This window comes from Aquarana catesbeiana, linkage group LG04 (assembly GCF_042186555.1).
Source record: "Aquarana catesbeiana isolate 2022-GZ linkage group LG04, ASM4218655v1, whole genome shotgun sequence".
Classification (NCBI taxonomy): domain Eukaryota; kingdom Metazoa; phylum Chordata; class Amphibia; order Anura; family Ranidae; genus Aquarana; species Aquarana catesbeiana.
Window position 1 is genome coordinate 135645208 of NC_133327.1, and position 25897 is coordinate 135671104.

Genomic DNA, 25897 nt, shown 5'->3' on the forward strand with positions numbered 1-25897 from the left:
TGCTCACCTTGGAACTGACCCCCAATAAATGAGGTTAGATAAAGCACTATAAGATGTGAGGAGATGGCTTCACACCTCCACTGTACATGAGACCTGAGATCTTGTCACCAGAATACTCCAAACATATCTGCAAGATATTCAGATATCCATGTGCCCCTCAAAATAATCCAGATCTAATGCCCTCAGCTTTAAATATTTTGTATAAAATCAAAAATCCCAAAAAACTCCCAAGCATGCAGAAAGGACCTGCATATAACCTAGGAAGTTACTGTTTCCCTGGAGATCGGAATAAGCCCAAAGTGTAAAACTACAAAAAGTTGTCGCTCACTTCCTCATCTGAGCCGGCAGGCATAATGACTTCAGAGTGTTTTAAAACTCGCAGGCCCAGCTTTGCAATCGGCTATTGCTGCAGTTTGCTTGCTAGACTGCAGCTAATTGGACCAAGGCAGTGAAAAACCTTCTGGATCCTATCTTCCAGGATCAAATCGTGGCAGAGCACTTGTAGACTCTGCTCTCTGCCTTACTCTTTTTTTCCAGTTGTCTGTCTAGGACAGCACGGGAGAGACAGGCTCCACCTCCGGAGGCAGGAAACACAAATAATTCTTTAAAGGGCGGCCACCATCCCCCTTCCCCAGTCTTTGTTTCCTCACCGGAAGAGGAGCAGGTTATGGAGTTCTTTCCTCCTGGAGCAGGGGGGGGGGGGGGATTATGTTACCTGGGAAAGGTGCGGTGGGCCCCTGGTCAGGCTGCAGTGGAAGCTGGGACCAGCGCTTCCCCTCCAGGCGAATCCTCTACCGGGCCATTGCCAGTGGGTTTTCCAGTGAGACCGGTGTGGGGGTGGGTGCGGGCCTTGAGTTCTGACCCTTGGAGCGCAGGAGGGGGCGGGCTTCCGGCACGTCACTTCCAGGTCCCACAGAGAGTGAGGATACCGGGTCCCTAGCGGTAATTTTAAATGCCAGCCACGAGCTGTTGGCGGTCCGGATTGTGGCTACGAGCGCAACGGTGCAATGTTACAGGAGGGTGATCCATCCATGGAGCCAGAGGCGCAGAGTGGCAGTGGTGCTGGCCCAGCTCGGGTAGGCAAACACGGGGGGGGGGGGTGTCTTAGCCTGGGGGGGGTCCCTGGAGACCTCTTCCTCTCTTAAATTACATTGGATCTGGGCTTAGGGGCCTTGAGAATCAAATTATGGCTGCTGGGGGTAGCACTGAGGTGTTGGTGATGGTACACCCAGCGTGTTTTGCCCCGTCTCTTCTTTTCTCCTGGTCTAGGCTCAGCCCAAAGAATTAGAGAAGTCAGGACGGAAGCAGAGATGCCCGTCTTGCATGACCAAGTTTAAGGAGGGTTGGAATAAACCGCTCTGCAAGTCATGTATAGACAAACTGATTTAAAAGAGGCAACGGGGGCATGTAAGGACTTAATTTCTGGTGTGAAGAGGGCTTTTTTCGCCCACAAAGGTTGCAGGCACAGGCCCCTAAAACGGCCACTAAGAAATGGTGGGGGAGAGGAAAGCAGAACGGAGGCATCCTTTTCCTCTTCTAAAAAACCCTAATGACATGGTCCTGGTGGGAGGGAGGTTGGGGCAGTTCCTCCCACGATGGGAAAAAATTTCCCTCAGTGGATTCATACTGAGGATAATCAATGATGGGTATCGAATTCAATTCAAGGGAACTCCGCCCGCAAGAACATTTGTAACCTACCCTCCCAGGGATCCTCAGAAGGTGGCAGCACTTCTATCTCAAATTCGCGACCTGATATACCAGTGGGTACTCATCCCGGTACCACAGCAAGAGACAAATCAATGGTTTCGATTAGCATGTTTTCGTGGTACAGAAACCATCAGGCAAACTCTGCCTAACTCTAAATTTAAACTCTCTGAACAAGGGGGTGTTCTACAAAAAGTTTCGATTGGAGACAATTTTTACGGCAAAGGCAATTCTCCCCCAAATTTCCTTTTTATGGCTTCTTTTGACCCGAGGGATGCACGTTTGCGTATCCCAATCCACGATAACTCGCAGAATTTTTTGAGCGTGGCGATCAAGTGGGGAAAGAGCGTACACCATCTCCAGTTCCGGGCTCTGGATTTTCACGAAGGTCCTGGCAGAGGCACTAGCCCCCCTGAGACTAAAGGGGATCTTAATCATTCTGTATTTATACAACCTTTATTTTTTTGCCCCCACCTTGCCTCAATTACAGAGACATTTTGTGGGTTGCCTTTCCTTTTTTGGAAGACCTGGGATGGTTGATAATCTAAGAAAAATCAAACCAACAATCGGGCGGTGTCCATCAGAATAGCCATGTCTGGCCTGGGTCTCTTGGTGGCAACGATGCCTGTGGTTCCGTGGGCAAGGGCCCATTTCAGGTGACTCCAGGCTGATATACTAAAACTGGGACGGCCGACAACAATCGCTGGACGAGACCTTCCACCTATCACCAAAAACCAAGAGGTCTCATTGGTGGTGGAGAGATGAAGACAACTTCTTGTGGGGTCTCCAGTGTTAGTTTCTGGTGTCCGCTCGTATCACCATGGATGCCAGTGCTTTGGGATGGGGGGCCCACTGGGGGTCAAAAGTGGCCCAGGGGGCCTGGTCCAGAATGAAGTCCCAAAGGTCAGGCAATCAGAGGGAGTTACAGGCAATTTGGGAAGTGCTGAGAGCATTCGCTGAGATCACCATGTACAGGTCCTTTCGGTCAGCGTAGTAGCGGTCTCATATATCAACAAGCAGGGAGGAACACTGCCCTTCCCTGATTCGGTTGGCTAAGGCCATTTTTGCCTGAGATCAACCTGAGATCAATCTCCGCGTTCCACCTCAAAGGGGTGGACAATCGTCTGGCAGACTTTTTAAGTCGCCACCAGGTCTGTGAAGCAGAATGAGCTCTGAACAGGGAAATTTTTCGGCTAATTGCAGGAAAATGGGGCCTTTCAGAGGTGGATTTGTTCAACAACTTACTTTTCATTGAAAAGGGATGATGAGGCCAAGGGAATAGACGCCCTGGCTCAGACGTGAGCGTTTCGCCTATGCAATGCCTTTCCCACCGTTCAAAATGATTTGCTCAAGAACACAACAATGACTATAGTCATTCCGTATTGGCCGAAGAGGGCCTTGTTTTCCACCTCCCCTCATGTTGCTTGAGAGGCAAGATCCTGCTGGTTCAGGGCCCGGTCCGGGTGCCAAAGTTAGTCTAAAGCTGTCGGCGTGGTGTCTAAAGAAAGCCTCCTGAAGGTTAAGGGGCTTTCAGACAAGGTGGTAAATACAATCCTTTCCAGCAAAAAAAAAAAAAAAAAAGTGACCCATGCAATTTATTTTACATTTTGGAGGATTTTTTGTTCATGGTTGAACATCAGGAAGGTGTCCCCAAGGGTTTCCGGCCGTCGTGGAATTTTTACAAGTCTGAGCCAAGGGCTAGCCAATCAGTACATTAAAGTTTCAAGTGGCAGCCTTGTCAGTGTTTTTGGAACAACCCCTGGCTTTAGACTACCTGGTTGGCAGGTTCTTTAAGGGGTTATCCATAATTAGGCCGATTTCGTTCAGGATCCTGCCAAAGTGGGACTTGACAATTGTGTTGTAAGGTTGGATAAAACGTCTGCCGGAGGAAGATCTGTCCTTAAAGTGGGCTACACTTAAGATGGCTTTTCTGGTTGCAATTTTGTCAGCCAGACGCATTAGCAAACTGCAAGCAAGGGCTCAGGAGATTGTTGTGCCCTCCCTTCTGTGCATCTCCAACCAATCCTAAAGAAGCAGAATTTCACCAACTGGACGTGAGAGCCTGTGTCTTTTGTTATTTGGAATCATCTGCAGGCATTAATGCCCTATTTATTGTGCATTCTGGTAAAAGTGTGGGATGTCCAGCTTCGAAGAGCAATATTGTCTGTTGGACCAAACAGGCAATTATGGAAGCTTACAAAATTCTGAAGAATGATTGATTGCCCTTTCTCCCTGATGGCTCTCTACGCGGGCGCTGTGTGCTTCTTGGCTGGAACAAGCTGGGGTGACACCAAAACAAATCTGCCAAGCAGCAACATGGTCAAGCTACTCGACGTTCATTAAACATTATAGGTTGGACCTTCTCTCAGCGCAATATCAAGCACTTGGGCGCAAGGCCCTTCAGGCGGTAGTCTCCCCCTAATCTGGTAAATTTTTTGATCCTCTCTTGTGCTGTCCTGGACAGACGACTGGAGAAAACGAGAGTTATACGTACGGTTATCTGTTTCTAGAAGTCATCCAGAACAGCAGGGATTCCCTCCCTATATGCTGTTATAGCCTTGGACAAGTGTTTTTCTGTTTCAGAAGCCGTTCCGGGGAAGTTCTCGATTGAAAGACTGAGAAAGGGGGATGGTGGCTGCCCTTTAAAGAATTCACTATTTGTGTTTTCAGCCCTTCGAAGGTGGAACCTGTCTCTCCTGTGCTGTCCTGGATGAGAAACAGAGTTGCCAGTAAGTTTTTGTTGATGCCCTAGAAATAGTCATGACACAGATCTCTATAATGGTCCTTGTTTCCATCCATATGCGTAATATCTTTATGGCTGAAAGCCTGGACAGCTAAAGCTGCTTGTAAATGTCTTTTCACGTATATGCCATTTGAAGGAGGATTTTTATTTCTGCAGTGGAAGGTTTCAAAAACCCCCTTATTCTGCAGCTACTACCTCAAAGAACAGCACCCCATTGCTGTCCTCAGTCTTCATCTTCAATCCAAAACTCAGTCCTTCCTTTCAAAAACATACCAAGTCCACCCCAAAGCCCTCTTCATAATGAACTGTCGCCCTCACACCGAAGCTGTTTGCTTCTTTCTGGGTCACAGATGTCCCAGACATGTGGCTTCAGTTGTGGTTTCAAAGGGGCATAAAATAGAGTTCTAAACTCTACCCCCTTATTTTTATTTTTTTCTATCAAACCAACCAAACTCTTCTCGAGGACAGTTGGATCTGCAGGCTGCCCCGAACCATCTCTTTCCTCAGGCATTTGGTCATTCTGGTTCCTCTCATAGACCTATTCAAAGGATTAAAGGATTCTTTCAAACCTATCCACTGAGCCAAAACCCAAGGGAGAATTTGTCCTAGTCTGGACTTAAAACCCCCAAACCAAGTGCCTTCTTGTTTCAAAGTTTCGCATGGAATTGACAAGGTCGGTTTGTGTCTCTGAGACCAGGGGAATCTTTAGCATCAGTAGACATCCAAGATTCTTATCTACATATTCCCATTTACCCATCTCACCAGATATTTCTTGCAGTGGGAGATGACTTTCAATTTGTTTTACTTTTTTTTGGCCTATCTGCATCCAGAGTATTTTCAAAGATTCTTGCATCTGTTCTTTCCCTCTTAAGAACTCGGGCATCCTAGATGACCTCCTTCTGAAGGACTAATTTCCCCTTCAACTATTTGCAAACCTCCTAAATGACTATTAATATGTTTCTTGCCTTTGGTTTGGTAATTAACTTTGAAAAGTTTGAGCTCAGACCTTCCCTTTGCCTAGAATATTTGGGCCTCATTCAGGACTCAGCTCAGGCCAAAGTTTTTCCTCCCGAAAACTAAATTTCTCTTGAAGATCTCATTCTCAGATCTCAAGATCTAAGGGACATCCCTCCAGTGAGATTTTCTGAGGCTGCCGAGGAGTGTTCCAATTCTACGCCGTTCAGGGCACATGGTCACCAAACGAAGCCAAACTTCCTATAAACATCTTGGTGCCCGGAGTAGTAAAACTAGTTCTGAGTCACTGGCCCCCCCTTTTTCACGGTCACCAGATCAGGGTAAAGTCAGACAATGCCACAACAGTGGACAATTTCAACCACCAAAAGGGGTTGCCAGAAAGCGTCAGCTTTGATGGAAGCAAGTCTCTGATCATCTTGTGAGAGGAGAAACACTGCGCAGGCCCCTCTGCTGTTCACATCCCAGGAGTTGGCATTTGAAAGGCAGATTACCTCTGCTGTCACTGTCTGGACGAATGGGAATGGGTCCTTCATGCTGACATCTTTGATCTCCTGTCAGAAATGTGGACATCCTGGCCTCCACATACAACACGTTACCCCTGTTTTGTAGTAAGGACCGAGGACCTTCTAGGGCTGGCATTAGATGCTCTGGTAATTCTCTGCACCCCATTGTGGTTTATATGCCTTTCCTCCAGTGTGAACTCTACCTCCATTGCAATGCAAAATAAAGCAGGAGAAAAACTTGTAAGAGATGGTCCCTAAACTCTTGCAACCAGACCATCTATCTTGGGGCCCCCTGTTCTGCTCCTCAGTCACTGGCTTAACAGCGTGGCTTTTGAAACTCAGGTCTTAAGGGACAGGGATCTCTCTGATTCTTTCATTCCCACAGTGCTCAAAGTCAGAATATTCACTTCCAGAAAAATGTACTATCCTACCTGGTAATTCCTGGTATTCCTTTTCCTGGTATAAACACAGGCATTTTAATCCTAGTGAATTATCTATACCACACATTCTGGCCTTCTTATAATCGGGACTTAAAGTAGTTGTAAAGGCAGAATTTTTTTTTTACCTTACATATCTGAGCCCCATATTGATCCAGCGATGTGCACAAGAACTGAGGCACTCTCGGGGCTCTTGCTCCTGGTTGGCTCTGATACAGCAGCAGGAGTCACCTATACCTACCTACTCTGTGCAACGATATAGCACAGAGCCGGTCACTTACCTCTTCTTTGACGGTCCCCTGCCTCTTCCTGCAGGGGCCCTCATTGGAAGCCAGGTGATATGAGGGGCAACCCGCGTGGATGTGCTTCGGAGCCAGGCAGTGTGCATTCATCGACACAGCGTGGCTCAGCCATGCCCTCCACTCCTTCCTCCACAGGATTTGACTGACAGCTGTAGGCGCCAGTGGCTCCCGCTGCACTGTCTACTGTGATACTAGGGAGATGAGACAGTACTGGATCGAAAGGGGGGACAGTTAAGTGTTTTGGGTTAAATTACACTTTTATTTTTTCTCTGGTAACAAAATTTATTTAAGGTTTCTTGTATAAGTACTTGCTTACTGATTGCTAGGGATCTTAATTTGGTTCTCCACCCAGAAACCACCCTTTTAATCCACCAGAGAACGCTTTGGATAATTTTTGCTTTCTCATCTGTCAGATGTGCGTCTGAACTAGCTCTTTTGCAATGATCCATTCCTGATTTTTTTACAAAGACAACGTAATCTTGCTCCAAAGACCTACCTTTTTGCCTAAGGTGATATCTAACTTCTACCTTAAAGTGGAGTTCCACCCAAAAATGGAACTTCCGCTTTAAGGGAAAGTGACCCCCTGACACGCCACATTTGGCGTGTCATTTTGGGGGGGGGGGGAGCGGATACCCTCTTTTTAGAGGGCTCCAGCTCCCACTTCCACCCGGGGCACCGGAAGGGAGATCACCTCTGATCCCCTCTCCCCCCTCCCGGCAATCATTTCGGACACGTCACAGGTCCCAGATGATTGCCCAGCCACACACGGCGCACCGCACGGCTCGCACATGCGCAGTGCGTGCCCGGCTGTGAAGCCACAGCTGGGCGCCCACAGTGACTATGCTGGCGCCACAGAGAGGAGGGGGAGACAAGTTAGGCTTCGTTCCCCTGCTTCGCTGGACCCTGGGACAGGTAAGTGTCAGATTATTAAGTCAGCAGCTGCAGTATTTGTAGCTGCTGACTTTTATTTTTATTTATTTTTTTGCGGAACTCCACTTTAACAAAGACCCTTCTCTCCTTGTGCTGTGCTGTTAAGCACCCCAAAAATTGCCTTTCATTGTCTGGAAATTGTCAGAGCTACCAGAATTTGTCTAAAAGTCGCAGCTTCTTTGTGTCAGGGAGTCACCTTCCCTTAAAGCGGAAGTTCCATTTTTGGGTGGAACTCCACTTTAATGTAGAATTTAGATATCACCTTAGGCAAAAAGGTAGGTCTTCTGAGCAAGATTACGTCGTCTTTGTGAAGAATCAGGAATGGCTCATTGCAAAAGAGCTAGTTCAGAGATTCTTTGTTTTGGCACCAGGGCCTTGCAAAGCACATCCTTCCTCAAAATCCAATGTGGCAAGTTGGATAAGACAACTCATATCAAGAGCTTACACTCTAATGCCCTGTACACATGATAGGATTTTCCGATGAAAAATGTGTGATAGGACCTTGTTGTTGGAAATTCCGACAGTGTGTAGGCTCCATCACACATTTTCCATAGGAATTTCCGACACACAGTTTGAGAGCTTGCTATAAAATTTTCTGACAGCAAAATCCGTTGTCGGAAATTCCGATCGTGTGTACACAAATCCGATGCACAAAGTGCCACGCATGCTCAGAATAAATTAAGAGACGAAAGCTATTGGCTACTGCCCCGTTTATAGTCCCGACGTACGTGTTTTACGTCAACGCGTTCAGAACGATCGGATTTTCCGACAACTTTGTGTGACCGTGTGTATGCAAGACAAGTTTGAGCCAACATCCGTCGGAAAAATCCATGGATTTTGTTGTCGGAATGTCCGATCAGTGTCCGACCGTGTGTACAGGGCATAAGGCCTCTTGCACACTGCAGCTTGAAATACAACCCATTAATTCTAATGTGCCTATGCACACAAACGCGTAAACAAGTGCAATGCATTCTTCAGTAAAAAAAATAAATTGAAAAATCTGCTTTTTTTGATCAGTAATTTACGCCTCATGTGCGCAAATGCTAATTTACATATTGTGTAGAAAGAAAAAGTGAGAATGAAAAGTCTGAAAAAGTAGATGCTCAAACAGGAGTATCATGTGCAAGAGGCCTAAAAATGCCACAGGCCGACTATCAGCTGAAATCAGCCAGTACAGTAGAACCTGGCCAACATTTGGCCCGTGTGTACAGCTCCCTGTCCGACAGTAATCAATCTCATGACCAGCTTCTTCTGAATGAGCATGCTGGAAATGCAGCAGCCGATTGGCATCCGAAAGGCGCTTGCAGCCAATGTCTACGAGCGCTTCCAGGAGGGCAGTCCCCTTGCCAGAACACAATGGGACAGCTGGGAGATCGCAGCACTAACATTCCATAGTTAGCACAGCAACCTCCTTCTGTTTTTTTTAGCCCGCTGGATTGAATGTAAAAAAAAAAACTGTGTGTACCAGGCATTTGGATTGAAGAAGTGTACGGAAGGGAAATTTATATTTATATACCATATATATATATATATATATATATTTGCTAATGCACAAAGCAGGCTGTTCACCAAGCAATGTAAGAAAATAAATTTACCCATGGCATCTGTCTTGATTTGTCAGCAGAAAACAAAACTATTAAAGATCAGAATGTTAACTCTGCAAGAGCATGATGTATATGTTGAATGAAAAGGTGGTATTGCCTCCTTTTCATGTGAGAAATAGTTTTAGCAGTAATGTGCTTTCTACAAACAAATCGGTGATGGAGAATACTGACAGAGGGTGGAAAAAATAGCCCTTGCCCAGGAGAGATTCTAAAAGAAGCAGGATGCACACGTGGATGGATAGGCACATAGTCCAGGATACCATTATCTAGAGGTCGACTGGCCAATGCCGATTTTTAGGGCCGATTTTTTTTTTTTTTTTTTCTTTTACTGGCAGTTGGCACTGGCAGGTTTCACACTGAGCTGATATGTCAGTTGCACTATATGTGACTGAATGCTGAGAAAGACCAGCTGTCAAAATTCAGCAGTGATGTCGGGGGGATCAAACACCAGCCAATGATTGGGCTGCTTAAGAAAGGGGGGGGCACATACATCTAGTGCCCTGCCCAGATCCTATCTCATTGGCTGGTGTTTGATAGCTGCTGGGTCCTGCCCACCCCCAACTTCACGGCTGAATTCTGACAGCTCCTCTCTCTGCATTCAGTTACAAATGTCAGTTTCACACACTGAGCAGCTCTAGCAAGCATCAAACGCTGCTCTGCCAATGGAGTGTGAGGAGCGGAGGAGGAACACTTGTGGGTCGACGGGCACAGTGCGGACAGTAATTGACCGAATTTGCATAATCGGCTGATGCCAATTTTTTAAAAAGGCCAAATATCGGCCGATATATGGGTCAACCTCTCATTATCTAATGTTTGAAAGCCAGACTCTCTGTAGATAGAGATCCCTCTAAAGTTATCAAACTGCACTCATTACAGATTAGCTGTGGCACAAACATAATTAGGTAGTTGAGGGTTTGTGAAGATGTCACTTTTTCTTGTCCAGCCACACCGCAGCAGGAGTAAGAAGGTATTGCTCTTGGCTAACAACTGCAGTTTGGCAGGGTATATGGTTGCATTCGGATTAACATATTTATGAAGACATCTCTTGACATCTGAATATTTGGTGTGTTGGTGATGAAACCCTGAGTAATCTGGCAAGGCCCCTAGTGCCATCTTTTGTGGTGTGATCAGCCTGTGTTGTCTCCTTTTCTGTTTCTCTTGGTCATAATCTCATGGCTGAGAAGGTAGATCAAGTGTCCCCTGGGGGTAGTACTGAAAGATTATCTTTAATTGTAATGCTGATGGATGAGTGGTTAGTTAGAGGTAGCCTCTGCATGCATGCCTGGAATGGAGAGGGTTTCTCAAATTTTACTGCAAAAGTGGAAATGCACTTCAAGAGCAGGTAAGCACTTTCACACTGGGGCGGGGAGGCAACAGTGGTAAAGCATTTTAGCAGCGCTTTTCAGCCGCTGGCGGGGCGCTTGTAACCCCCGCTAGCGGCTGAAAAAGGGTTAAAAGCACCGCTGCCGAAACTCTTTGCAGGTGCTTCGGTAGCGCTGGCCATTGATTTCAATGGCAGGGGCGTTTTGGGAGTGGTGTATTCACCGCTTCCGTAATGCCCCAAAGATGCTGCTTGCAGGACTTTTTTTCCTGGTTCTGCAAGCGCACTGCCCCAGTGTGAAAGCACTCGGGCTCTCACACTGGAGCTGTAGGGGAGGTGTTATTCAGGCGTTTTACAGGCGCTATTTTTAGCTCTCTAGCTCATGAAAATCGCCTGTGTGAAAGTAGCCTAAAGTGGAATTTCTTGGATAAAACTATCTAATCTTAAAACTGCTCCCACCCTCTTCTAACACCTGTACTAACTACCCTGCAGAAAAAAAGATGCATATGCTTACCTATTCTCAAGCTGCTTCAGTCCGGTCACTTGAACGGCTCCCCTTAAGTCAGCTAGCAGCAGCTTCAGGGGAGAGGAGGGAGCTCCGACGACAAATGGCCCTTGAAAAGCCTATGGGTTAAGTCACCGCTCAGGCATTCCAGCAGTTGTCGGCGCTCTTTGCTCCCCTCTGCTGGCTGACACGGGTGAGATCACGTGACCGGACTAGAGTGGTCTGAGAATAGGTAAGTATGTACATCTTTCTTATACAGGATAGTTGGCATAGGTGATAAAAGGGGGGTGGGAGCAGTTTTTGGATTAGGTTTAGTTTTATCCCAGAATTCCACTTTTAAGTGCTTAAGTATTTTCCTTATTAACATAGTAGCTAATCAAACCTTACAAGGCAGTTGCATTCTAATGCTGTTTCTTGCTTATTGCAGGCTGAGGGCTCTATCCAGCGGGGGTTCTGTTATTTCCCCACCACTTTCCCCAGCATTGCCAAAGTACAAACTTGCAGATTATCGGTACGGCCGGGAAGAGATGCTTGCACTTTATGTAAAGGACAATAAGGTAAGCGAATAATCTTACCTTTTTTTTCTAATCTTTTTGTGGTTGTTAATGTATATTTCTTGCTGACTTTACCTGCCCAAAGACAGAAAAACAGTAATTGGCACAAAACTACATTTTATTTTTGCCCTATAAAACCAGATTTCACCAGCAGGTGGTGCTTGAGTTGAATTCTGATAGCAGCACTTTGTCAAGAGGAATTCATTGAAGGAAAGCTTTCCCAGAGAAACATGTTGGCTATACTTACTGCTCGAATAAATAATTAATGGGCACGGCGCCAAGATTATGTGCAACGTGTGCTATACCAAACTGATGCTGCTCCTAAATTAGTAAAATTACTAATAAACAATATAACAAAAACAATATAGGGCGCATCAAATGTGCAATATGTTACAATGTAAACCTATAGATTATGCAAAGAAAGTGCTATAGTGCATGAACAACAAATGTGCTGCATTTGCAATAAAGTGAATCCAATATATTATGATGTGAACCTATAGATTATACAAGTAAAGTGCTAGTGCATAAACGATAATCGTGCTACATTTACAATAAAGTGAATCCAGTGCATCAAATGAAATGTCCTCAAATATTTTTCCTTGTCAAAAGAAGTTTATTGAGTATACAATGTTATAAAGATACATAAAGTAAGTTTACAAGGATCTATAAAGTAAGCTCATTGTTTTACAGGAGGGTTTATATAGGTAAATATCATGAAATTTCAAATATTAAACATTGGGTTCACGTAAACCTAAATTAAAGATATATATCATTTCCTTAGTTACTTTTGTAGGTATTTAAATGATTTATACCTACTATACATATTGTTTACAAGTAGAGTGTATATAGGTCAAATAAATTATGATAATGAGCTGTAATCGTAAGGTGGAGAAAAGGAAAGAGAAAGAAGAAAAAGGGTTGAAAGGTAGAGGTATGGTCCACAAGGTTGTCCCGCTCGTCAGTTTATTATTCTTTTTAGTTCTCTTTGAAGCCTTAGAATGGGTGTCTCTGTAAGTCATTTAATCTGTTACCATGGCAACAGGACAGAGTCATTGAAGTTTGACAGGAACTGTTGTTTTATCCAAGGATGCCAAAGTTTTTCAAATTTTGGAATTTGATTTTGATCGATGGCTACCATCTTAGCATGGGACATTGTATTATTCATTCTGTGAATTGTTTCTGCTAGTACCAATGTAGGAGATTTCCATGCCTTGGCCACTGTTTGTTTTGCAGCCGTTATTAGTTGGATCATAAGTTTGAATTGAGAGAGTGTTAACCATTCCGGTTTTAGATTAAGTAAAGTTAAATATGGATCTGGTTGTATTATTTTTTTAAATATTTTAGATGCAATCACGAAGACTTCCTTCCAGAAGGTTTGGATTACTGGGCACGTCCACCATATGTGTAAATATGTGCCTATTTCTGGGCATCCTCGAAAACAAAGAACTGAGGTATTAGGTGAATTTTTTGCCACTCTAGCGGGTACAAGGTACCAGCGAGTTAGGACTTTATAATTTGTCTCCAGTGCTAAGATGTTGGGTGAAGATGACTTAGATGTGAGCCATATGTTAGACCAGTCCGTGTTTTCTAAAGTTCGTCCCAGGTCCTCCTCCCACCTCTGAACGTAAGAGGGTCTATTAAGATTTGCTACTCCATATAATTGATTATAAAGTGATGAAATTGTACCTTTAGCAAATGGATCTTTTGTACAGATTGATTCAAAAATGGATAATTGGGATAATGGTGTATCCCCCTTTAGGAATGGTGTATAGAAATTTTTGATTTGGAGATATCTAAATATCTCAGAGTTTGGTAGATCATATTTTTCTCTAAGCGATGGGAATGAAAGGAATGATTTAGATGCTATGAAGTCATTTAGTGTCTGAATGCCTGATGTTGTCCAAGCTTTAAAAGAATTTGGGTAGATCCATGCCGGATAAAAGGCCGGATTTCTGATAAAAGAAAGGAGAGGATTGTGTGGAGATTGTAACTGATATTTGGTTTTTAGTTTATCCCAGAGAGATAAGAAGTGTTTAGTTATGGGATTATGAATTTTAAAGCGGTCTTTAGGATCAAGCCATAATAAATTTGATATTAGAGGGTCATTTTCTGAAGCCTCTATAAATACCCATAATGGGATTTCCTGTTTTGCATGGTATTTGGACAGACTGGCCAAATGTGCCGCTCTGTAGTAGTTAGTAAAATTAGGGTATCCCAGGCCTCCTTTATTTTTGGGAAGATGTAGTGTGTGTAGGGCTGAAACAACAAATCGATTAATCGACAACTAATCGATTATGAAATTAATCGATTACTATTTTCATAATCGATTAATCGGCCAGTAACATAATGGGGTTAAAAAAAGAACTAAAATGAGCTCTTTATAGTACAAATAGAGCAAATAATCTCTACTGTAAATAAATTAATTAAATAAATAAATACATTTAGTTGGTCTACCTGACCGCGGTTTGGTTTCAACAGAACCCCTCATTTTCCACTTCTTGATTAGAGTTTGAACACTACTGATTGGCATTCTCAATTCCTTGGATATCTTTTTATATCCCTTTCCTATTTTTTTTTACAGTTCAACTACCTTTTCCCGCAGATCCTTTGACAATTCGATTTTGACCCCACTAACAATTAGAAAATCGATCGAACGTTCTTAAAATGACATTTTTTGTCATTTGTCGGGGAAGACATTGTTTGTTTTTTTAAATAAAAAATAGATCTCTGAGTCTGATATTTACCAGATTCACCCTTTAATATTATATACAGTATATCTCTCCTCTAATAGTATATACAGTATATCTCCTCTAATAGTATGTACAGAATATCTCTTCTGTCTGTTATTCTCAGAGTGGATTAGATATTTTGCTCCCTAACCATATAGTTGGTTACTTATATTCACCACTGCATAGAGATATTTAAGAATAAATTGCCTTTTTTTAAAACTTTACATATTAACTAAATTATGCACCACACTTTTTTTTTAAGGTTATTAACCGATTAATCGATTAATCGAAACAATAATCGGCCAACTAATCGATTATGACAATAATCGTTAGTTGCAGCCCTAAGTGTGTGTATAGGTATACGTGGTTTAGAAGAGCCCCATATAAACGAAGTTGCTCTTTTTTGTACTATTCTCAAAAAATAGGAAGGAATTGGAATAGGGAGGACTCTGAATAGATAAAGCAATTTGGGTAGAATAGTCATTTTGATTGCATTAATCTTCCCCATCCAGGATAAAGGAAGTTGCGACCACTGTTTTATTAGATTTGTGATCTGTCTTAATACAGGAGGATAATTGGTTGAGAATAAGTCAGAATGAGAGGCTGTTAAATGAATTCCAAGATATGGGATTGATTTTTCTGCCCATGTGAATGGGAGTGCAGCCCTAGCCGGGATCAATTCCATGTTTGTGAGTGAAATATTAAGCACTAGGCATTTCTTAGGATTAATCATAAGGCCGGATAGGGCTGCAAATCCATCAAGAGCTGGTATTAAGTTAGGACCAGAGACCTGTGGTGATGATAGAAAAAGTAATATATCGTCTGCAAATATACATAATTTGTGTGTAATACCTCCTACTTCAATGCCAGTTATAGTTTGGTTTGTTCTGATATATTGGGCCATGGGTTCGAGTATAAGGGCAAATAATAAGGGAGATAATGGGCAACCCTGTCGGGTACCTCTTTCGATATTAAAGGCTTCAGATTTGTATCCAGCATATTTTATATAGGCTTTGGGTTTATTATATAATTCTTTGATCCATGTTAAAAAGTGGGGTCCAAAACCCCATTTTTGTAATGAATATTGCATATATTGCCAGGATACTGTGTCAAATGCCCTCTTAATATCGAGAGATAGAAAACATAAAGGGATTTTCCGTTTTTTAGCAATATGTGCCAATAACACTGCCCTGCGTATATTATCGCCTGCCTGTCTATTTGGCATGAAGCCTACTTGATCTCTATGTATTAATTTTCCTATAATGCTATTGAGGCGTTTTGCTATTATTTTTGCTATTAATTTAATATCGAGGTTTAACAGAGAGATAGGCCGATAATTCACACAGGAAGTATCATCAGAAAGGGGTTTTGGGATCATACAAACAATTGCCATTAGTGTTTCTTGCTGAAAAGAATGTCCATCTAGAAGTTTGTTAAAAGTTTCAGTGAGAATGGGAGAGAGTATTTCTGAGAATGTTTTATAGTATAAAGCCGAGTAGCCGTCTGGGCCTGGTCTTTTGTTAAGTTTTAGGTCTTTTATGGCGTTAGCAACTTCATCTATAGTTATAGGCTCATCCAAACTGCTTTTTTGATTCTGAGATAATTCAGGTAAGGTTATTTTTGAGAAGAAGGATTCAGCCTCTGTAGGATTAAATTCATTGTTTGTCTTGTATAAAGTTGCGAGATGTGAGTGAAATTTATGGACTATTTTAACTGGATTATAAGTATAAACATTTTTTGATAATTTCAAACGTATTGGTTTGAAAGATTTGTTAGTTGAATTTAATGCCCGAGCCAAATATGTACCTGGTTTGTTTGTATTCATGTAGAAATTGTGTTTGGAGCGTTTGAGGGATTTATCAACTGACTCAGTGAGAAATAGATCGTATTCCAATCTAGATTTTTCCAGATGAGATTTTGTACTCTGAGATGGATTATCTTGAAATGATATGTAGGCTGCATTAAAATTGAGTTCTAGTTTTTTTGCTAGATTTTTGCGTTCCCGTTTAAATAGTGCCATTTGTCTTTGTATTGTACCACGCAAGACAGGCTTATGAGCTTCCCACAGTGTTATTGGGGAGATGTCTGTTGTATTATTAATTGATATGTATTCCTTTAAAGCTTGTTCAATGGCCATCTGATGTAGTGGGTGTTTGAGCATTATGTCCGGTAAGTACCACGTTGGGTCATGCGCTTTTGGTATGGCTGAGGCTATAGTAGTGTATACTGCATTATGGTCAGACCACGGAATCGGAATTATATCTGATGCAATAATTTCTGGTATCATTCCTATTGTTAGAAAAATATGATCTATTCTGGTGAAGGTTTGATAAGGGTGCGAGAAATAAGTGAATTTCTTTTTCATTGGGTTACTTTCTCTCCATGAATCTACCAGATTGTATTTGGAAAGAAGTTGAGAAAAAGGTAATCTGGAGGTTATTTTGGATGGTGTAAAAGGTGATTTATCTAGAAATGGGAGTAGGACCTGGTTCGAATCCCCACACATTATCACTGTTCCTATTTTGTGTGTATTAATCACTTGTAATATATGTGAGAGGAATGGTGTAGGTTGTTTGTTAGGAGCGTAGTAGGAAATCACCGTGATTGCTGTATCCATTATATAACCCATGAGTATCAGGTATCTACCTTCTGGGTCTTTAATTTCTGATGATAAGGTGAATGGTGTGGATTGGTGAAATGCAATTAGAGTTCCCCTTTGCTTGGTACAGGCAGAAGCCGTGTAAATTTGTTGATAAAAAGGAGAAATATATTTTGGAGTAGAATCTTTGGTGAAGTGTGTTTCTTGGAGGCATACTATGTGAGCCTTCTTGTTATGGAAAGTACGGAAGGCTTTGGTCCTTTTTTGAGGGACATTTATTCCCTGAACATTCAGGGAAAGTATATTCAGTGGTGCCATGGCAACAGATCAAATAGTTTTGACTTACTTTTTGTTATGCAGAGCTGACTGCGCAGATCAACCTGTGTGGACTGAAGAGATGAATAGATAGAAAAGAAACCAGTGAATTCTGGAGTAAAGAGTAAACAAAAAACATGTGTGATTAGATGATACATTGTATAAATTATTTTTTGCAAGTAATCACAATTTACCCCTGAAAGAGAATAAATATCTCTCTCAGGGGAATAAGTGCCTTCGTCACACTCCCACATAATATGGTTGGGAGAATGAGGAGGGCTAATGGGGGTACACGGATCTTCCGCTTACAGGAGAGAAGTGCTATGTCAAAAGACATCAAATTGATGTTTCATTAGTTGGAGTGCAGAATATAGTTTTTGTTGAAATTATTTATTCCAGGGTGGTTGTATATGGTTAGTCTTGCCCTAGGCTAAATAATTCAGTTAGAAAGGTACTGTTAATAACTTTGGTATTGATGAAGATAGTTTGAATTATTTTGGGGTTTTAACCCTTTTAGAGTAAACAATTACATATTTTATTCATATGTAACTGTTTAGATATGTTAACTCATAAAATTTAGGTTGTATTGCTTCAGATTAGAATAAACAAAAACATAATTCTAGGAACTAGAGTTAGGTAATAATATATTTGTTTTAAGAAAAAGGAAAAAAAAAAAAAAAAAAAAAAAAAAAAGCTTCCATTACTTCTGGATTATTGAACATATTTGTCCTAAAAAGTAATAAATCTATTGTTATTACCTGATAATATATAACTGAACAAGATTTTCCTTATTTCACTTATATATTCTAAGGCTATATGAATCAGAAGTAATAAGAAATATAACTGGAATGTAACATGATCCCACACAGTGTGTGACTATCAGAATGCAGTTACATTCAGTTATAAATATAGGTTTTTTTATAGAGAACCATCTCTTAGTATAATAAATGAAGAGATATCAGGAATTAGGATGTCAGTCCATTGAATCTTCTTGGTCCATGGATGATGTGGCATAACGGCCTCTTTTGTGAGAATGATGATTCCCATTTTGTTCTGGAATTTTCTGGGTGCTGCCTGAAGGTGAAGATGATGCCATTCTTCTGCGTGTGGGAGTGTTGCTGCTTGTGGGTTCTGTCAGATTTAATTTTAAAAGGGTTTGTTGTAGTTCATCTGCTGATCTGCTTCTGTAAATTGTACCTTGGTAGTTAAATCTGACTGAAAAGGGGAAGCCCCATTGATACATAATTTTGTGGCGTTGCAGTTCCATTAGTTGGGGTTTCATGGATCGTCTTTTAGTAATAGTAAGTTGGGATAGGTCAGCAAAAATTTGATAATTGTGTCCTTGAAAATTAAGTTCCTTTTTTTCTCTTGCAGCAATTAGTATTTGTTCTTTCGTTCTGTAATAATGAAATTTTGTGATTATATCACGTGGGGGTCCATCTTTCTTTTTGGCTGTGAGGGCTCTGTGTACTCTGTCCAGTTCTAAACGTTCAATAGGGATATCTGGCTTTAGTTCTTGTAATAGAGCAGTAATAGTAGATTGCAGGTCTGTCACAGTTTCAGGTATTCCCCTTATGCGCAAGTTTGAACGTCTGGCTCTATTTTCATAATCTTCGAGCTTAGTTTGAAGTATTAAATTCTCTTTTTTTAATTGTTCCAATTCTGTTATATTTTCTTGGGTTGTAATTTCAATTTCATCCATTTTTATTTCTAAGGCTGCGGTGCGGTTTCCCAGCTCTCTTATTTCTTTGGTTAGGCTTTTTGTTATTTGGTCTGAGGTTTGTTTTAAAGCCTTATGAAGCATCTTTTCAAATTGTAATAATATTACTGGGGATACTGAGGAGGCTTGTGGAGAAGTTTGTGAGAGGATTTGTTCTGTATCTGACTCAAATGGAGAGTCTTGCTGTGACATTTTCTGTCTGTGAGAGCGCCCTGATGCTGTATCTTGTGAGGTGACTGGAGCTGCTTCAGCTGCAGTGAGTACCTGTGAGCTCTTTGTGAGGTGATTTTTATTTCTGCCACGGTTTCCTCCCAGTACCATATTTCCTGCCCAAACTTTCACAGTTTGTCCCCTGGGGCAAAAAGGTTCAAATGGATACCTTTTGAGCCTGCAGGCTCCGCTTTGTCCTTCTCTTCTCTCCTCAGTGGTGTGGAGCTCTAACAATGCATGTCTGCTCCGCTAGGCTCCGCCTCCTGCCTCCTATGTCCTCAAATATTTTTAAGAAAACACCCAAAGTTCTTCTTAGTAATCCAATCACCACTTAATAAAGTGCACATGCATTCTTATTCGTGCTTCACTCGAAGTGGTATATCTAAGCGCTCACCAGATAGTAGTGGCCACAAAGTGACCCTCAGGCATGAAAAACCACGTATCTTCAAAAAAGATATCTTGTCCAGATCCTGGCAGAAAGACTCCAATCGCCAGTCAGCAGAAATTGTGTGTGACTTCTATATCTGAGTCACGGTGCTTCAATGCCTCAGCCAAATCTCAGGGTGAGCGATAATAGCCTCATTAGCAAATAGTAACAATCCAATCAGCTCCAGGATCTCCTTGATCACTTTATTGCAAATGCAGCACATTTGTTGTTCATGCACTATAGCACTTTCTTTGCATAATCTATAGGTTTACATTGTAACATATTGCACATTTGATGCGCCCTAAATTGTTTTTGTACTTGCTGCTGCTCATTCTGCAATTCCCAGTTGCCTACCTGTCATTGCTGACCATCTTGATATCTGATTTCAAGTATTTAAAGGGTAACGACTTTTGAAAAAAAGGCAAATAAAAATATGGCATATACATTTGCTACACAAGCCATATTGAAATTGAATAAAAATTATCTTTCCTTTTTAAGCAGCAGCGCTGTAATTTTCTGTAAAATACAATGCATTATGGCAACCTGGTCGGGATCCATATAGCATGGCTGTACAGAAGTCCCCTATAAATGTCGATTCCTGTTTGTGTGATTGGCTTACTGATTTTCCAAGACGTTTGCTTTAAGATACAAGTTGGATTTTAGGCTTCCTTTGCAACAGAAAATCAATTCTCTGCAGAGCAGCAATGGGAAGGACTCTGCAACAAAGTTTAAAGTGCTTGTAAAGTCTTTTGTTTAAAAAACAAAAACAAAGTTATACTTATCTCCTCTGTGCAGTGGTTTTGCACAGAGCAGCCCATATCCTCCTCTTCTGGGGTCCCTCTTTGCTGCTTCTGGCCCCTCCCTCCTATCGAGAGCCCCCTCACCTAGCAGCTCTCTATGGGGGCACCTGAGCCGAGTCAGAGCTCCGTGTATCCATTTAGACATGGAGCCCCACCCCCTCTCTCCCCTGATTGGCTGACTGACTTTGACAGCTGCGGGAGCCAATGACACCGCTGCTCTGTTTCAGCCAATCAGGAGGAGTGTCCCAGATGGCTTAGACACTCGTGGACATCGCTGGAGAGAGATGGGGCTCAGGTAAGTAACTGGGGGGTGCTTGGGAGGTTGCTACACACAGTTGCCCTCTGCTTTACAACATTCATATGTCTTACTGCGGCTGAGCGTCTCATCACTGTAGTGTGCTTTTGAAGTCTTCTGTAGATATCTGCGGGTTTTACACTTTTGTTTACAGAAACTTCATCACACGCTGTTCCATGCATGCACTAACACTGTAGTCTGCCACCTTGATTAACGGTCTCCGGACTGGCCCGTGACCTTTGCGCCACCTATCAGTAATAGGACACCCTTTCCACTTATTATTGTGTGTAGTACCACCACGCTAGCTACCCTTTTAATACCTGTTAAATTAAAAGTCCCGGTTTGACTTGAACGCCCCTATATGTATATACTGTAGATCTCCCAGAGAAGATATGTTTGTTTTTTTTGTTTTTTAACAGAAGTGGAGTTACTGTTTAAGTTATTCCAAGTCGTTTTCAGGTCGGTGTAAAAGCCAGGCAACTAGCATCTTCTAGTGGGATGCCATTCTTCATTTGTCTTTGAGGAAAGGTTTACTTTCAAACTGTATTATGGGAGTTTCCTCTGTGTTGCTATACTTGAGCCCCAATCATATAATTTTTTTTGAATTTTTCTGGCAATTTTCTTTTAGTTGAGATAGGTGATAAGAGCACCTTCTCTGACTTTGTAAAAAAAAGAAAAATACACTTCTGACCTCCCTGCCTGCAGTGCAGATCAAATTCATTATGTATATGCATGTGTTTTATGCCAAGGGGTTGTGCATGGCTGTTTGTATTCCTATGAAAAAATGCACTATGTGGTTTTGCTGTGACATACTACATGTTCTATATAATATTCTAATGTAATTTTTGTATTTCTTTTTATTCCCCTATTTTTCTCCCCCCTCCTTTCCTGAATCTTATTTAAAATATCCTGAAAGCAATAGGATCTCGCACAGGCTTTGTTTGTTTATAGCAACAGTGAAAATATGAATGCATCATTATTAAAAAAAAGTTTTCAGCCCCCTAAGTCATTTACACTATGATAATGCTGTAAATCATAATTTAACCACTTCAATACCAGGCACTTAGACACCTTCCCGCCCAGTCCACTTTTCAGCTTTCAGTGCTGTCGCAATTTGAATGACAATTGCGCGGTCATGCAACACTGTACCCAAACAAATTTTTTATCACTTTGTTCCCACAAATAGAGCTTTCTTTTTGTGGAATTTGATCACCTCTGTGGTTTTTATTTTTTGCGCAACAAATAAAAAAAGACCGAAAATTTTGAAAAAAAAACAAGTTTTTCTTTGTTTCTGTTAAAATTGTTTGTAAATAAGTACGTTTTCTTCTTCAATGACGGGCACTGATATGGCTGCACTGACGGGCACTGATATGGCGGCACTGACGGGCACTGATATGGCGGCACTGACGGGCACTGATATGGCGGCACTGACGGGCACTGATATGGCGGCACTGACGGGCACTGATATGGCGGCACTGACGGGCACTGATATGGCGGCACTGACGGGCACTGATATGGCGGCACTGACGGGCACTGATATGGCGGCACTGACGGGCACTGATATGACGGCACTGACGGGCACTGATATGGCGGCACTGACGGGCACTGATATGGCGGCACTGACGGGCACTGATATGGCGGCACTGACGGGCACTGATATGGCGGCACTGACGGGCACTGATATGGCGGCACTGACGGGCACTGATATGGCGGCACTGACGGGCACTGATATGGCGGCACTGACGGGCACTGATATGGCGGCACTGACGGGCACTGATATGGCGGCACTGACGGGCACTGATATGGCGGCACTGACGGGCACTGATATGGCGGCACTGACGGGCACTGATATGGCGGCACTGACGGGCACTGATATGGCGGCACTGACGGGCACTGATATGGCGGCACTGACGGGCACTGATATGGCGGCACTGACGGGCACTGATATGGCGGCACTGACGGGCACTGATATGGCGGCACTGGTATGCGGCACCGATGGGCACTCATAGGTGGCATTGATAGTTGGCACTGATGGGTGGCACTGATAGTTGGCACTGATGGGTGGCACTGATAGTTGGCACTGATGGGTGGCACTGATAGTTGGCACTGATGGGTGGCACTGATGGGTGGCACTGATGGGTGGCACTGATGGGTACAGATGGGCACTGACAGGTGGCACTGATGACACTGGTTGCACTGATGCCCCTAAGGGTGGCATTGCTGGGCATCACTGCAACATAATGGTGCCAATCAGTGCCCATTTGTGGGCACTGATTGGCACAGATTGGGCACTGACTGGGCACATGTGGATGGCCATGGGGTACATACCTGGCCATCCACATGTTGCCCCTTCCCTGGTGGTCCTAGTGGCGATCCCTGGTGGTCCAGTGTGGTGATCTGAGGGGGGGGCTGCGCTGATAAACAATCAGCGCAGACCTCCCCTGCCAGGAGAGCTGCCGATCGGCTCTCCTCTACTCGCGTCTGTCAGACGCGAGTGAGGAAAAGCCGATCAACAGCTCTTCCTATTGACATTGTGATCAGCCGTGATTGGACACGGCTGATCACGTGGTAAAGAGCCTCCGCTGGAGGCTCTTTACCAAAATCGGTGTAGCGGTGTGTCAGACTGACACACCGCTCCACCGATCGCCGCGATGTGGGCGCACGGCGACATGTTATCCTGCTGGACGTCATATGACGCCCAGTCAGGATAACTGAACCACCGCCCGGCCGTCATCTGCTATGGGCCGGGCGGGAAGTGGTTAAATGATCAGAAAGAACAATTACTCTTTCCCTTAGTGACTAATTATTTTTTCAACTTTCATTCTAAAGCACTAGAAACATGAAGAAATGTAAAGTCCGGTAATTTTTGCTTGCCCGGTTTTTTATTAAAGGCCAGGCATTTACTTGTCATTATGTGTGTTGCAGGTCCCTTCAGATCTCGTGGACAAAGAGTTTCAGCCTATTTTGAAAGAGGAGCCCCTACTACCATTGGCACTTGTTCCATTCACTGAGGAGGAGCAGGTGGGTTCTCAACAAACTAACAAGCCCACATATATGTGCAGTATGACAGATGTTGACTTGGTGGCTTACTTCAGAAAAGCCGCAAGGGCTTATGGGGCTTAGCCAACAGCTTGCAGTGGCCTGGTAGGAGAAGGTATCTTGTTCTCAAGTGACACACTTTACAAATAAGATTTTTTGAGAGAATATAATTCTGCAAGCTGTCTATATATTATCTTTATTGTACACTATAGGACACAGGACTCATTTCATAGACCATGGATTACATGCCTCTTCCTTTTAGGTGATTGGACACTGGCAAAATCTTTGTTGGGTCTATCCCCCTGGTGTCCCTGTATAACACCGATCTCTCAGTGAGTATCCAGTGTTTTTGCTAGTGTCCTTGGGTGATGGATGCATTTTCCTTTTCAGAGAAGTTTTTTCTACTATCTTGACCCCAAATTTAACTTCCTTTGACTGGCACTTCTGTCAAAATCTGACTGCTTATTGCATAACTCAGTAGTTCGGATTTTGGAACTGTAGCCGAGCACACCTTGGGAACTGTAGTCGGACCCTGCAGTCGTAGAACTGGCCTGACCTGACACAGAGTGGAGTTGGTGATGGGTTCTCTACAAGTCTATGGTCATGTTCCACTTCTATGGCACCTAGACATCGATTCCTCTAAGGGTATGCCCACAGTGATGGCTGAACCCTGTACGGGAGCATCGTTCCTGGCATGATTCTGTAGATCCTTATTCTACAGGACATACCGCAGTACTATGCACACAAGTAATTCACAGGGCACCAGTGTACGCAGACTTCCACTCTTAGTGTTTTTTTCCTCACTGTATTGTCTCACTATTCAGAATAATGTGTAACGTCGTTATAACTTTAACATTTTCAAATTTGGCAGTTATTTTCAACCTTCAAACCCGAAGTTTCTTTCCAGCTTTTGATGTAGTGCTGAAGACTCTTAACTGCGCACTTCCAGCTACCATTTTCTGATGTCAGTGCAAACTGATCATTTGCCACATCACTTGTTGCCCAACTGCATCCATCCATCCATCCAGCCATTGGAACTCAGTGCCTGAGTTACCATGACTCCTTTATATCAGACACGGTAAACGCCCATAATCCACATCCATTCAGTAAGTACCCTGTGTGCAATACCCTCAGTTAGCAATGGAGGACTACAGGAGCTTGGGAGCCAGAACACACAGGATAGACAGCAGTGAGTCCACTGCAGGTCCAGAAGAAACCAAGTTTTTCTCCAGGTACTAGTGGTTCCCTCATTCCAGAGCACGGTCTAACACTGACACCACTCCCTTACAGGCATGCTGCAACCTGTTTGACTAAGGCTGAGTTTGCATCAATTCTGTCTGACCTATTTCATAAGTTATCCCCACATCTTGAATCAAAAGGACTATCAACTGCAGGTGAACTTGTGCCTCACCTCCCCCTGATTATAACTCAAACATCATAATTGTCTAACTCACCTGCTGCAGCACAAACCAGAGGGGATGAGTATTTTCCACAGGGGTGCAGGATTCTCTCCTCCCACTATTTAAAGAATTTACTCACTTATCCTCTCACCACATTCTGGTTACTGTGGATTCATTAACCATGCCTCTGTGTTCTAATCTCTAAATGGATGTGCCTGGTGCTGCACAATTTCCACCTACTCAAAAGTGCCTGAAGATGAAGACTTTTCCTTTGGAAAGCCTTTTCCCACTCTGGATCATGCAAGTTTTGCCTTATCAACGATTGACCAAATTTCCTGCCTAATAATTTTGAAGCCTTGTATCCTGTGGATGCAGAATTTAAGAAAAAATGGTCTGTCCCCAGCCATTCTTGCACTTAATAAGGCGATAGTGTTAGAATTAAGTGTACCCCCTTCTTTAACTGGTTCCTGCGTTGCCTATGAGAGAATGACGCCGGGGCTGGCCTCTCATCGAGCCTGATTGTGTGGCCGCTGGTCTGCGCAGCCTATCACCGGCTCTGTCCACCAGACACAGCTGATGAGTAATCACTGTACCGGCCTGCTGCCGGTACCATATGACCACTGTAACCAATCACAGCAGGTCACATGACAGTTGTAAACCATGGCTGGCTTCCTTTCAAGCCATCTATTGTGTAAAATTGTGTTGCTAGCTGTGATTGGTCACAGTGATCATTTGGTACAGACTGGGCCAATCACAGGCCATCTGTGCCATGTGATCAGCTGTGG

At 43.1% G+C, this 25897-nt stretch overlaps 1 protein-coding gene across 1 annotated transcript in view; it reads left to right on the top strand.

Moving 5' to 3' along the window:
- Positions 1–25897, top strand: part of GIGYF2 (GRB10 interacting GYF protein 2) — a 285009-nt gene that overhangs the window by 63959 nt on the left and 195153 nt on the right. Inside the window, 2 exon segments of the mRNA XM_073625706.1 lie at positions 11452–11581; positions 23599–23694. Of these exon segments, the coding sequence (XP_073481807.1) occupies positions 11452–11581; positions 23599–23694 (226 nt within the window).